This window comes from Pungitius pungitius, chromosome 1, assembly GCF_949316345.1.
Source record: "Pungitius pungitius chromosome 1, fPunPun2.1, whole genome shotgun sequence".
NCBI lineage: Eukaryota > Metazoa > Chordata > Actinopteri > Perciformes > Gasterosteidae > Pungitius > Pungitius pungitius.
The window spans coordinates 23,742,698-23,756,238 of NC_084900.1; the positions used below are offsets into that span (position 1 = coordinate 23,742,698).

The following is a 13,541-nucleotide window of genomic DNA, read 5'->3' on the forward strand; positions in this document are numbered from 1 at the left end:
CCCAGAGTCATTACCATAAAATAAAATGAGTCGTCATATAAAAAGTCTTATAAACATTGCTTCTGTCTTGCTGATCTTAAGGAGTAGAAGCCTCTTCCCGGTTAGATGGACAACTGTTTAAATATTGAATGGATGTTTATATAAATCTTTGAAATGCAGAAAATGTGTTTTGCTTTAAAGTTTTATTTATTCTTGTTATTTATGTGAATAAAAAGTCACTAGACGTACTGGGAACAGCCTGTCTGGTGCCGATTAGCCATGCTGGCCAGCAGCACTGTGTACCAGTCAGGGAGCTATTCACAGAGTGGTGCTCTGGTGGGAAACCAGTCCTCCACAGCCACCTGTTACCTTATCTCTCACTTAATGGGAATTAATCCATTATATATATATATATATATTTGTTGGTACATCGGCTGCTGGTGTTTTGTGAGGGCGGTGGCACAGGAGGAAAGAGGTGAGGTGGAAAAGGTGAGGTGTTAGGGCAATAATGTGTATTACTCTCCTGGATGACTTTAGGCTTTTTCCTACCACTCCTTCTTTCCCTCCTCCCCACCACCTGAAGGACAAGGACCGGTCTTAATCTATCTGCATAAAAGGAAGCAGCCACAGCAGAGCAGGTGATCAATTGGAGAGGAAGGAAGGAGTACCCAGAGCTCAGCGGGCTATTAAACAGCCTCAGAACAACCCCCCCCACACACAGCTACACACACCTGGGACTCCAGCAGTGTGCAGACCAGTCACAGAGCTCAGAAGGTAGTTGACTGTTTGCCAGGGAAATGCCTTTCAGAGTACGAAGGGAGTGAGCTGAGGAGGAATCATCCCATACGTTCATCAGGACAGGTAAACTCAACCTTTACTCGCATTTGTACTTTTGCACCGGTTGGTGGCTTACTGTTTGCTTTTGTCATTTAAGCCGTTTCTTTTTAAATGATCATTAAACGACTGTGGGTCAAGGGATTAAAAAAAGCATCAATGCAAACTCCTGAATGCTGGATTCATCAGCAATAAATTATGTAAATAAATTCTATCTTCACAATATCCCTTTACAAATATTGTATTTACAAATACATTTGATAGCGCACAGTCATTGCAACTGAACGCCAACTGGCAGGTGCACTAGTTGTATTAAAATTTCCCTTTGCTTCCTTATATGCAGTTAGGGCTGTCTGTAGAGACTCCTGCTTTGTCTGCCCTTGTTTGCTATCTAGACACGCTGCGGCCCGTTTGGGCCTCACGTTCAGTTAAACCGCCAGCAGCAGGTCAAACAGCAGGTAGATCCAGTTACATTTACTTTTCCACCTGAGAACAGGTAGGGCAGGATTGTGGGTGACAGTTGAGCTGAACAGACACTCTGACACAAAGGGAGAAAAAAAAAAAAAGCACAAAAAGCTGCAAAAAGTATGAAGCTTGAAAATAGCTCTTCAGATTGCTGACCAACCAGCCGGGATTTGACCAGTGTATTCGGACGGGTAAGAAAAATGTGCCTCTGTTAGCGAAGAAGGATCATTAGGTGGATATTGTCAGCTCAGGAAGGACGCATTTCGGAGTTAATATTTGACTCTAAACTAAATTTAGGGTTTAGTTTTTATTTAATTTTAGTTTGTAGATTCCGATAACCAAATATGGCCTTTAGCAAACCAGCTCACCTTTTAAAGTTGCAGGGCTACCATTTGTATTTATTAGTTTGTTTAAACATTTTCTAAAATGTAAAGCCGTTACATTGTTGACTGTGTCAAAGACTTGACTATGTGGTACAGAAATATGCTAAAACGTGCGTGCTAACCAGCTAATACCAGTTGTTGCTCTCAGTAGTGACTGTAGTTCTCGCTGGAAGCAGGTATTTGGTGGTTATGGAGGAGGTCCGTCACGATGAGTTCAATGCTTGTCTGAATACACTAGAGGAGGCTACAGGAGATTGAAATTCATTTCAGCCTGGATCAGTGCTTTGGGGAAAGTTAAAACAAATAAAATGGGTGTAATCATACGGAAAAACCTGTCCTCATTCCAGTAGAGCCTGTTTGAATATAAAAAAAGACAAAAGCGAGATTTCGGCATCTCAAGAATTTCAAGGGTAGATGGAGCGATTAGAAGGAGAACAAGTAGAGACTTTGTCTAGATGAGAGTAGTACAGAACCAGCTCTCAGGGGCACAATGAGGAGAGCACCCATCATCCCTAACACAGTCTACCTCACTTTAATACCAGGACGCACGCTATCAACATGCAGCTCTTATTGTACATCTAAAATAATTAAAAAGGAATAAAAGAAAAAGGAGACGAAAAGTAGTCATTTGGACCAAAAACTCAACTATCCAAAGCTGCAGGTCCAGAGGACCTAGAGTTACTTAAGCAATAAGGTATGAGTTGTGCAGACACAAGATCGCTCTACATATATATTATATATGTATATATATATATATTAAAGATAATTAAGTGAAAATAAGTGCCTTATTGCTTTTAAAATACGGTTACCAGCAATTATACATAGTAAGTAAATAGCTGCCTTTCAGCACAAAATAACCTGGAAAGTAGTCTATGCAAGTCTATGCAACAAACAAACAAACAAACCGCAACAAAAAAAGCAAGATCAGTTGTGAAAGCTCGCATTGCCCGAAACAATGAAATCATTTGCAGCGTTTCCGGTCATTTGTCGGCAATCGCCACAGAGCTAACTGCTGAAATGACTTATTTTGGGTGCGCAGTGATGTGGAAGGTTGGGCTCAATGTAAACTGATACTGTACATTAGCGCTAAATTATTTACTCACTCAGAAAGTCACATAAACAAAGCAGACTAGATCCAGAGCCAGGTGAGCCAACAACTTCCCCAAAACAATCTTTCATCAGTGTCATTGACTATTTGTGCCCGTTAGTGTTAGCCTGGTTACGTAACTTTATTGATTTGTCCCGTTTTTCATCACATTGTACATTCTCAAATGACTCAATGACATACCAAAATCCTGTTATCTAAACTTGTCATCCTTTTTTTCGGGACAATTCAGAAGTTAAGAGCAGACCAAGGAAAGAGGGAAGAAAGGGGCCGACGAGACCAGAGAAGTCCGAACAAAAGCATCGGGTGGACTTCAGTTGCCGACGATGGACGAGCCTCCGCAGATTTGGCACACGCAGATCGCCCCCCAGGACACTGCTGGAGAGCCCGAGAAGAAGGTGTCAGTCACAAGCCAGCCGGAGTGCTCCATCTGCTACAACACCTACGACAATGTCTTCAAAACGCCCAAGCTGCTCGAGTGCACCCATACTTTCTGCCTGGAGTGCCTCTCCCGCCTCATGGCCGTCAACGGAGGCAGCCATCGCCTGTCTTGCCCCTTCTGCCGTCACGCTACCACGGTGCCCGAGGACGGCCCCCCGGCCCTGACAACCAGCCGCGAGGTCCTCTGCAAGCTGCCCAGCCACCAGCAGCAGGAGGAGCCTGTGTGGCTGGACGGGGAGAAGCTGTGCTACAAATGCTCCTCGCAGGACACCGGCGGGGCCCCCACGGAGGGCCCCGCGGGCTTCTGCGTGTGCATCGACATCGGGGCCAACAAGGCAGCGGAAGCGCCCATCCAGTCCCAGCCCCGGACATTGGGCCTGCTCCACCGGCTGGCCGACTGGAAGAGGATGGTGCTCTTCGTCGTGCTCATGGTGCTGCTGGTTGTGGTCGTGCTGTGGCCGTTGCAGTGCGTGTTCAGCACTGGGAACATGCGCTGTATGCGGGGGCCTGGCAAACCGCAGACCACCACAGAGCCTTCCACGGCATCCGGCCCGTTCGGCAGGGAGTGAACTCACGGAGCGGCTGGACTTCACTGTACAGCGTTTGGAGAACTTTTGTGCATACTCTCGTTTTTTTTACTAAGGGTACTTTGTAATTGCCTGACACAACTGTAAAGACTGTAGATATTAAGACATCGGACTTAAGTGGCCCCCAGAGTTGGTGTTGTGGAATGTGTTATATGGATTGTCAGAATTCCATCATATCCAAGCCAAACAGTACTGATGTGAACTCTGCTTTGCAGGTACCTGGCTGGTTGGGAGAAGAAAAAAAAACTAACCCAAAATGATGACAACTGTATTGTGTATGTGATTTGTGCACTTTGATGTTGTTTACAGCACAATAATAAAAAAGGAAGAAATTAGCTCAGGTCAGGTTTCTGGGGAACAACAAAACATTTGCCTACGAAAGCCTCGTTATTTTAATTGATTTAATTTTATTATGAACCATCATGTTTATGAATTTTTTTGTGGTCTTAAAAACTAAATTTATTGCAGCATCAGCTAGTGGTTTAATCTCAGGTGTATTAAATTCTGCTCAAATAACACACAGCTCGATGTGAACGGATATTAAAGTGTTGGTTGGGGGTCAATTTGCAAAGCAGTCAAGCCATTAACTGACCGGAGTTTGTCATATCTGGACCTTAAACCCATCGCTATAAAACAGAAAGCCTTCTTTGCCTTTATCTTTTACTGAATTGGGTGGGTCGGATAGAAAGTTTGGATGCGGGCTTTTCCAAGAAGGTTACACACAGTTGATAAGACATTAACCGTAAAATGTTCAGTCATTTAGGGGCACTACTTCCTGGAGCAACACAGTAACTGCCACAACACACCGTTTGCTTAACCAATAGAGAAAAAAGGGTGAGTAATGGCTTCAAAGTGGGTTGAGGATCCTTTTTTCCCCATAAATGAATAAAAGTAAAATATAAGACCGTAATAACTATCTGTAAAACAATGAAGAAAAGCTTATTTTTAGTTGGGCTCATTTCACTCTAGAACATTTTAATTTTCCAAAATAGACTTATATTAAGAGGGTGTATTTAATTAATCTCAAGTTTAGGACAATAAAAAGGTATTTCCTTGTAAAGAGCATCAACAAAGATTCAAAACGCAATGTTGTTAAGCACAATGTAGTTCAGCCTCTTTAGCAATTGGTGTTTTTTTGGAAAGCACTTACTGCCTCGCTTTGCATTATTGATATTAACCAACTTTAGTTCATTTGGCATCAAATCCACACCGTCCCATGTTCTCTGCTCCACTCCAAGATGATGCCTTCGTTGTCACACAGATCATACATTCACAAGAACCTTTTTTCAAAAGTTGATGCACGATTCGTCTTTAACAAGCAGAAAGGAACTCGCCCAGTTTCACAAGCAAACCAAACAGAAAAAAAGCTAAATCCATGTGTGACTTAACACTGTGCCATCATAGATTTTATTAAACCATTTCTGGCCGCTCATTGCATCGGCAGTTGTAGCCTACACCGCAAGAAAGGCGTCTGGGCAGAACCAGTGCAAAAGGGAAAAGGGGAGGAGTCTCCTGGACAACATTGGAGCGCTGAGTAGCCACTGCTCACTGCCAAGAGAGAAGGAATCAAGACAGAAATACATGGACATTATGTTCAAGTAGATGTAAGAGAACAAGCAAAGAAAATACCGCGTTACTAATGCACACCTCCACGTATGCCGCTTTAACTCGGAGACAAAATGTACTTATCAAGGGTGAAATCACACCAATAATAATAATAATAATAATATAATAATAGTAGTTCAGACAATACAAAATGCAAGAGTGGACAAAACATTCAATTAAAAAAGAATATTTGAAATGAAACCAAAACAAAAAAACAAGACTCTAGTGCACTACCAAAATACTTCCACAACCGATGGACATCCACACGCAGCCTGAGGCCAAATATTCAGCAGTTTTACACTTTCAAGTATTGACGTTACATCAACATATCATAAAAGAAAACAGCCCCATGGAGGCAAAGTGAAATACAATGAAAATCAACAATAATCTAGATGGTTCAGAAACACAAAAACCACAAAAGTCTCCCGTCATTCCCGTGGAAGAAGATCACAGCTCAGAAAGGAAAAAGCGCAGGAACCAGACGGATCCACACATCTCTATTGTTTATATTCAACCAAAGTACTTCAAGTGGTGCAGCATATATTTGGAGACGGACACGGGCCTTCACTGACACGGGGCAACAATTCCTCACACATCATAAAACAGCTTTTATTCACTAAAAGGAATCAATCATTAAAACACATTGGCAACAATTCATACCAGGAAAACACTCTCTGCTGATGGACAAGTGAATCTCATCCTACAGAGACAAACTTATTAAAATATGACCTTGATAAAAATCACTGTACTTTTGTAAGCCTTTAAAAGACTGAGCTCGCTCTTCAAAGAATGATATGGCTGCTGCAGGTTACCATATTGCTTTATATTAATATCCCCTACAAGTATTAAACAGTATCCAATTACTGTTTATTAGAGTGCAATGACTGAGTAGTACTATTATTTCAATACATTTGAATTACAGCAAGCTGGGTTTTAAAATGAGGACGAGGACACAAGGCGAGCCCACTCTGTGCGTGTCCTTGACATGGGGAGTCAAACAAGTCACTTAGTGGAGGAAGAGGAATGGTCTGAGCACCAACAGCTGCTACTCTCTAATCATGGTTTGTTTTGATGCTTTCAAAAATCACCATATCTTTTCCTTCCTTGAGACATCGCCAATTTAAAAAAGTTACTCAGGGGATGACGTCATTACATTTTAAAAATGAGCTCATTCAGATTTCGGAGACACATCCGCAGTTGTACTTGAGTAGGATATTTTGGTGCCTTTCCCGGGGCTAAAAATAGCAAACAATCTGCCAGACAGCGCTGAGGGCTCAGTGCTCCACAGCACCGACGCCCTCGTTATCGCAGCAGTGACGTTGGTTTACTCGCCCAGCGATCATCAAGCCTGGATTATGGCCATCTTCTAAATTACTTTTTGGAGTCAAATCTATTCTTCAATCTCGGGCAGATGGCCATCTGGCCCACTGTAATCGCCCCTTCCCCTTGTCCCCTCGTGACGATCCCCTGCGACAGATGTTGAACTGCATCAGACCTGCTGATTAAGGAAGTAAGCCATCCTAAACTCCACACATCAATGCAGGAGTCCTCTCCACCTGCTTCCAGTCAAACGTCAACTTGACTATACATCTCAACACAGCCATGATAGCAAGTATCAATTAAAACCACAAGAAATTATAAAAACAAGCCAATTAACATTTTCATGAATGAGTTTGCACTTAAAAAGGGAGACCAGCTGGAGATCAAATGACAGACAGGACTGATTATGTCCCAAAAACCAAACACAGCCTCACGTTCTGCAACAAAACACTTTAACAATCAGTCGCAAAAAATATATTATAAGAAACTACCTGTTCACTTGAAATGATCATCGATTCGATTCGTTTGAAGAGGGCTCGCTTGGCCTTTCCTGAGCCTCGGGTCCTGTGGCAGATTACATAACTGCCCTCGCCATCACTCAGCAGCTACATTAATAACCGCCACAGCTGGAGAGCTAGAATGCCGCAAAAACAGTCTTCGGGTTTGGAGTTCAAATGAAAGCCAGCACAGACAGAGGAACAGGGGGGCAAACAGAGACCTCAGGCAGACGAAAAGGTTTACCGGGTCCTGCAAAGTTTTGTTCAGTTCATCCATGTTCCAAATCCCTCTGGTTTCTCATGTTAAACTGGATTCCCAGGATTTGGAAAAGAAGTGACAGCAGAGATGTAACAGCAGGTTGGGGGGGGGGGGGGGTCTAGATTACAGACACATGGTGTGACAAGGCACTTGCGTTGGTGAAGAGAGGGAAGGGGAATGAGGAGTGGGGGACAAAGGTCCTGAGCGAGAGCACTATGCTGTAGAGTCCTCCTCTCTACCGAGAGGGTACGGTTTGACTCCAGATAGAGAGGTCCAGCAGGACGGCAGCAGGAGGGAGGGGTCAGCGGACCACCTTCAGCCCAGGCAGGGTCCACTGATGTGGGGCATGGTCAGAGCAACACACTCCCTCGTGGGATTTTCAGGCGCCGATGAAGCGACGTCTCCGCTGGAACTGAAGCAAACGCAAACAGACGTGCTCATAAGTGGATTTAACAGCTGGTGTCACTTTGAATCATGCGGCGGCAGTTACTCAGCATACGTCACAGCGCCCGGGTTATCTTGAGCAGTGGTTCCCAAATGGGGGTATGTGGACCCCTGGGGGTACCGGAGGGCAATCTACGCAAGAGGTCCCCAACCTTTTAAGCCTTACGGACCATTTTTCCATGTTAGACAATATTTGGTTGACCGGTCTTGAAGGTGTGGTGAATAACAAGCGGCGAAATAACCGGCCGACCGGGAGGGCGGGTCGGCGGGGGGGTGCAGTCGTGCGTCTGCTTGTGGGCGGAACTGCCACTGCAATGCGCAGCGAGTGGTGGGCAATCATATGGAGATATGTCAAGCGGGACGAGCGCACGTAATTTGTACAAATCAGCCAACATTTTTCAGAAAAAAAAGAAAAAAAAAGTTATTCTTTCTGTGGTGCGGCCCGGTACCAAATGGCGCATGGACCAATACAGCTCTTTGCCCCGGTGGTCAGGGACCCCTAATCTATGCAGTGTTCGATAAAAAAATATATATACAGCACCAGTCATTTAATTGAGTGACTGGTGCAGTACTTATTTCAAATTATCCAGCATCCATTTAAAAATCCTAAAAGTAGTTATTTGTTCATATTGAAGAAAAGAGACCTGTAAGTAAACTAGGGTGGTTTGATCCCACCTGGCACATGCCATCTGTCAATCACAGCCACCCTGAAGGCTCAAACAGTGAGTTGTTGTTGAAGCGTAGCAGTGATGCTGCTGAACAAAGTGCCAGAGAAGGAGAAACTAAAGCCGGCAGAATCCAGTCAGAATCGGTTTTAATGGGATTCACGTCCACGAGTTGCACCCCACCAGCGGTTTAATAAATCACACACTGATGTATTACATCTTTTTTCAACCAAAGATGCTTTGCGCTTTAGGTGGTACTTGTCTGCGTTCATCCTCTGTCTAAATCCCTGCGTAACAGCAACTCTTCAAGAAACCTTTAACTAAATCTTTGGTTGGAGGCGGTTATATTCTACAGAGCCTTTTAAACTGTATGCATCCCAAAGGAGGAAGAAGTGTATCTGTACCACATTTGAGATGTGATTACTTCTTATCGGCTCAAATTAGGCTATTTCTGAATCTGTGCAACCAAGACTATTGTGCTCACTGTAAAAAAAATGTTTTAAGTGTGTACGAAACAGGAAAAACAAAAAAACTGGTTTGTGAGAATTGAGGCTGGTTTTAATTTGTGCCTGAATTTCAAATTTTGTTGCTTTAAAAGGGGAGCTTGTGTTTTCTTTTAGAGAGCCCAGCCACTCCTGGCCAATTAAAAAAAAAACTTGTTACTAGCTTGCAGTTCTTTTTTACCTTTGTAAAGACAGCACACTGAAAGAAGCAAACTATTTGAAATGAAATTTAGAAAGTACTTACAGCGAGGCAGACAAACTGATGTGGAGGTCAACGTCAATTTATCTCCTGGTGTTACTGCTAAAAGACGTCTGAGGGCTTTTAAAGTTTATGTTCTCGTACACACTCGATGAATCCTCATTTGTCATCCTACAATGACACAGCAAAGATATTTACTGACACACACTATTGCACAACTGTGATGCAGCCTCTGCTTAATGTTCTGTGATCACATGTTCAATTGTCATGGAATGCCTCCCACTTACACAGAAGAAGAGCGTGATGATGCCATGGACTTGGACCTCGAGTTGGTCATCTGGGGATATTTGATGTTGGAGTATTCCCTCTCCTTCATCTTATTCCTCTGTAAAAGGGACAACACGCCTCAGTCAGTTTACAACCTGGAAAGCACTTTGTCCCAATCGGTCTTAACACTCAATAGTCCCTTTCCGATGTAAAAAAAAGTGCTTTTTATTATATTTCAATGTGCATGTGTTACGCCCCTGCAATGGGGTGAAATAATCACGAGAGTGATTTTATGGTGTTTCCTCCAGTAAATACGTTTACTAGAATGCATTAACGTTACATACATTTACAACATTGACCGTAACAGAATAATCAGCATCTTTACATACATGCATTATTGACAGGTGAATTCCTAAAATAGCTGCGTCACTCCAGCTTAAACCTAGCTAACAAGCTAATGGCACACGTGCGGCTAAACCCTGCTCTGTATTAACGTTAACCCCCAAAAAACGGCATACACATTTACTTGTCACATTGGACTCATCAGGAAATCATTCCAATCATTTCACAACTGTAGAACTACATCATCATACCTGCAATGGGGAGAAATAATCAGTGATTTTATGGTGTTTACTAGAATGAGGACAACCCCGCGAATTCCAGACTATGAGGTGAAGACTAAACCAATCGATCCCAGATTATGAGGTGAAGACTAAACCAACCGATCCCCGCACAGCTGATCAGACCACACAACAGATAGAATACCATAGACCCATCATCAGTAGATTTACAGAATTCAAATAACAACATAACCATAATTTGTGTTTGTCACACATGGAAACACCTCCGTAATGTTGTACCTGCTCCTCCTCCAGTCTCTTCTGAGCCGTGTCTATGTACTGCTGCACCGCCATGTAGATGAACTTATATTGGGCCTCGGTCTGCACCATGCCCGACCTCTGCTGCCTAACCCGCTGGATGGTTTTAGGGATGTCGATGTCACAATCTAGACCTGAAAACATCCGCAAGTGAGCGCAGATACTTTAGAATCTTTTTAATCTGTTTCACTGTAAGTCAGTATCCCACCTTGGCGGTTAATAACGTCAATTAGGATGTCAATGACGATGATGGTGCCTGTCCTGCCGATTCCTGCACTGCAGAGAAAGAAATCAAAGCACTGACTAAAAGGAGCATCATTTCATTCAGACAGTTGATGAGCGTTACATAAACATCAAAACCTTTCCTAACTCTACCAAATTAATGTAAGTGGAAAATATTAGTTTTAACCTGCCAGCAGCAATAAACTAGATTTTGTTGTTATGTCACATATAAAGTGCTCTTAAAGCCACTCCAGATAAACTCACTGCTCAACTTAGTGTGGCTTTGTGCGAGAAGACAACATAATTGGGGAGAGTCATGACTCAAATGTGTAAATCAGTAAACATGTTTGGGAAATACATTAAAATAAATTGCATGAACAAAATGAAAGAATAGAGGCCCTTTGATGATGCTCCTGTGTTTATTGATGCATGTTGCTGCTACGGATTATGATATTATCATAATTCAGTGGGTTTTATTTACCATCTTGTGTTCAGCATTCCATTTTATCTCATCTATATTTATTCAAATGTTGTGTTATATCTCATCTAAAACCTATTATGGCCTTCACTTCCAATTTGATGTTAATTTCAAGTTACTCCAATTAATAACCGGCTGCAGGTGGCAGCTGGGAAATTAAGAATGTGTTTGGAAATTAAGAATGCGTTTGAACTTAGTTTCTGATGAACATGTCTTTAGAATTGGTTTTGGTGGCGCTAGTGTGCTGTAGACGTAGTGCCAATATGAAGGAAAAAGTGTTAACCTTAGTTACAGCACACCCAAGGGGCCAATTTAAACAGTATTTTATGAAATCCCCACTCACAAAAAAGCGCAAAGTGTGCACAGTCCACCTCATGGCGAATTGAGTCAACACAGAAGAATTAAACAGGGAACTGCAAACAGTGACCACAGCGGGTTTCCCCAAACGGGAAATCCCTGCTCCGTGTGCACACACACAAGCGTGTGTCTGGCCACAGATGGTCGCGATTTAAGTAATTGCCTTTTAGATTTGATCCAACTTTAATAAAGGACAAAGTAGACCCTGTACAAACAACATTTGGATCGCTTCTAGTTTTCATCTAAAAGTCCAAAGTGCCACGAAGCCACATTTCTCTTCCTCTACTGGACCCAGAAATAATTAACGTATGCACAGACCGTATAGGACTGGGTTCTTTAATCCAAAATCTACGCTTCGTATTGGGAACGAGGTTGTACCTGCAGTGGACGACGATGGGTCCAGTGTCTGGAACGCTGCTCTGGGTGCGGTTGACCTCCTCCAGGAACCAGAGGACGCCGCCGGGCTCATTGGGCACCCCGTGGTCCGGCCAACTCAGGTACTGGTAGTGCCAGATGTACCTCACAGGCGCCTTCTAAAAAAAACAAAACACATTTTGTAATATGAAATGAAGTTATGGTATTCTGACGTACTACTTCCTATAAACAAGGGACCTGGACAGCTTGTTAAAAGGCTTACTGAGAGGAACAAGGGAGTAAATCCACTGCACTAATTAAAGCACGGTTTACGAAGTTTAGCCAAAGCTAATATGACGCTTCAGCAGTTTGATTTTGCCAATTCAAGTGTTTTTCACTATTAATTTCCATCTTGAACTGGCTGTAGGGATACTCTCTGGTGGTCCCATGTAGACTTTGACAAAGACAACATATATTTATATCCTAATTGTTCTTAAGGACACAATTATAATGCCACTGTGATGTCAATATATAAAAAAAGATAACAAAAAATAAAATAAAAAATAGTTGTAGCATTGAGTATTGCAAGAACGGAAGTGCTAAAGAGTAGCCGTGAATGATGGAATATATTGTTGTGCAAAATTAGAATCATGAAATTCTGTCCCTAATTTCTTCTGGCGCTCTCATGTTGAGCAAGTGATACATAAAAAAAGAGGTAAAAAGTTAAAGCCCTTCTCATTTTAGTACAACAAAATATTTACAGTGTGAATGTGAACATGCAAAAACATGGAAAGACTACACTGTACAGTGTGTGATGGTAGCGGCCATTCACCTAAACACAAACAGTAAGGTTGCATAGAAGCACTTTGGAGACCATGTTGAGACGTTAATCTCAGACACCAATACACATTTCCTCCTTTTGATTTATGGTCATTCAGATTAACTACTGTGATCAAAGCAACAGCTTCTATGAAGTGGGTGCTGACGCTGTGCCCACAACGACCCCCCGTTTGCTTCTTATTGTATTAATGCATTGAAGAATACCGTCTAAGCGGTTTTGCTGTATCTAAGCTGATACCATATCCTCTATTTGCTTTTCACGGGATCCGTGTGGTCAATCCTCGAGTAAACACAAGCCTGTGTCGCTGGATTATGTGTGTGGTGGGTTGGATAATCTGACTCCAGGTCAGTGGGTCGGCTGTGATTGAGTGCGCAGCTTTCCCTACCCGGTCCAGACGGGTAACCTCCAGCTTCCTCAGGATGTAGTCTTGTGCAGGCCGCTCGTCCACGTTCCTCACCAGCACCTTCCCGAATTCCTTACTGCCGTGCAAATCGGGCCAGTAACGGACACATTTGTTCTGAATCGGAGGAATGACAGAGGGAGAGGAAAGAGGTTTGTTGGTCTGTATTAGATAATCAAAGAAAAAAAAAAAAAAAGAGTTCATCTGAAGCAGCTTTCCAATCAGCTTAACAGTCATAGTATCCTGTTGCCCCCCACCCTCCTACCTACAAATAGTCACACGCACACCATCCTCATCCCCTCTACACATATCCTCCCCTCTCTCCCTCTCAGAATCTGCTAATGCTCTCAAGAACTGCACTTTAACTGGGGATGTAGGAACAAAATGGTTGGCAAGCAATTAGAGTAATATGGATGTTAAAGGTAAACACCAGAGTTGGTACTTTATCATCAAACTGA

At 42.9% G+C, this 13,541-nt stretch overlaps 2 protein-coding genes across 5 annotated transcripts in view; one reads left to right on the forward strand and one right to left on the reverse strand.

The window, feature by feature from the left end:
- The first annotated feature begins 625 nt into the window (after window positions 1–625).
- LOC119221897 (RING finger protein 223) lies at window positions 626–4,160 on the forward strand. 2 transcript variants are annotated; one of them, XM_037478068.2, is made up of 2 exons: window positions 626–840; window positions 2,999–4,160. In XM_037478068.2, the coding sequence occupies exon 2, from the start codon at window positions 3,093–3,095 to the stop codon at window positions 3,774–3,776; it is 684 nt and encodes a 227-aa protein (XP_037333965.1). In that variant the 5' UTR covers window positions 626–840; window positions 2,999–3,092; the 3' UTR covers window positions 3,777–4,160. The 2 variants fall into 2 exon arrangements, with proteins under 2 accessions (XP_037333965.1, XP_037333966.1); XM_037478069.2 differs by having other exon boundaries at window positions 3,002–4,160.
- A 1,018-nt stretch (window positions 4,161–5,178) lies between these two features.
- The window catches only part of LOC119221895 (tyrosine-protein phosphatase non-receptor type 11), a 30,374-nt gene continuing 22,011 nt past the window's right edge, over window positions 5,179–13,541 (reverse strand). For 2 of the 3 annotated variants that reach the window (XM_037478061.2, XM_037478063.2), the window contains exons 10-16: window positions 13,069–13,200; window positions 11,867–12,021; window positions 10,640–10,707; window positions 10,414–10,565; window positions 9,574–9,671; window positions 9,332–9,457; window positions 5,179–7,887 (exon numbers count right to left, since the gene is read on the reverse strand). In XM_037478061.2, the coding sequence (XP_037333958.1) occupies window positions 9,370–9,457; window positions 9,574–9,671; window positions 10,414–10,565; window positions 10,640–10,707; window positions 11,867–12,021; window positions 13,069–13,200 (693 nt within the window). In that variant the 3' untranslated portion in view covers window positions 5,179–7,887; window positions 9,332–9,369. The remainder of the gene's footprint in view (window positions 7,888–9,331; window positions 9,458–9,573; window positions 9,672–10,413; window positions 10,566–10,639; window positions 10,708–11,866; window positions 12,022–13,068; window positions 13,201–13,541) is intronic. The other variant, XM_037478064.2, reaches the window with a different exon arrangement.

Bases quoted from the DNA above. Each gene is read 5' to 3' on its own strand.
- LOC119221897 (XM_037478068.2), top strand. From the start codon at position 3,093: ATGGACGAGCCTCCGCAGATTTGGCACACGCAGATCGCCCCCCAGGAC.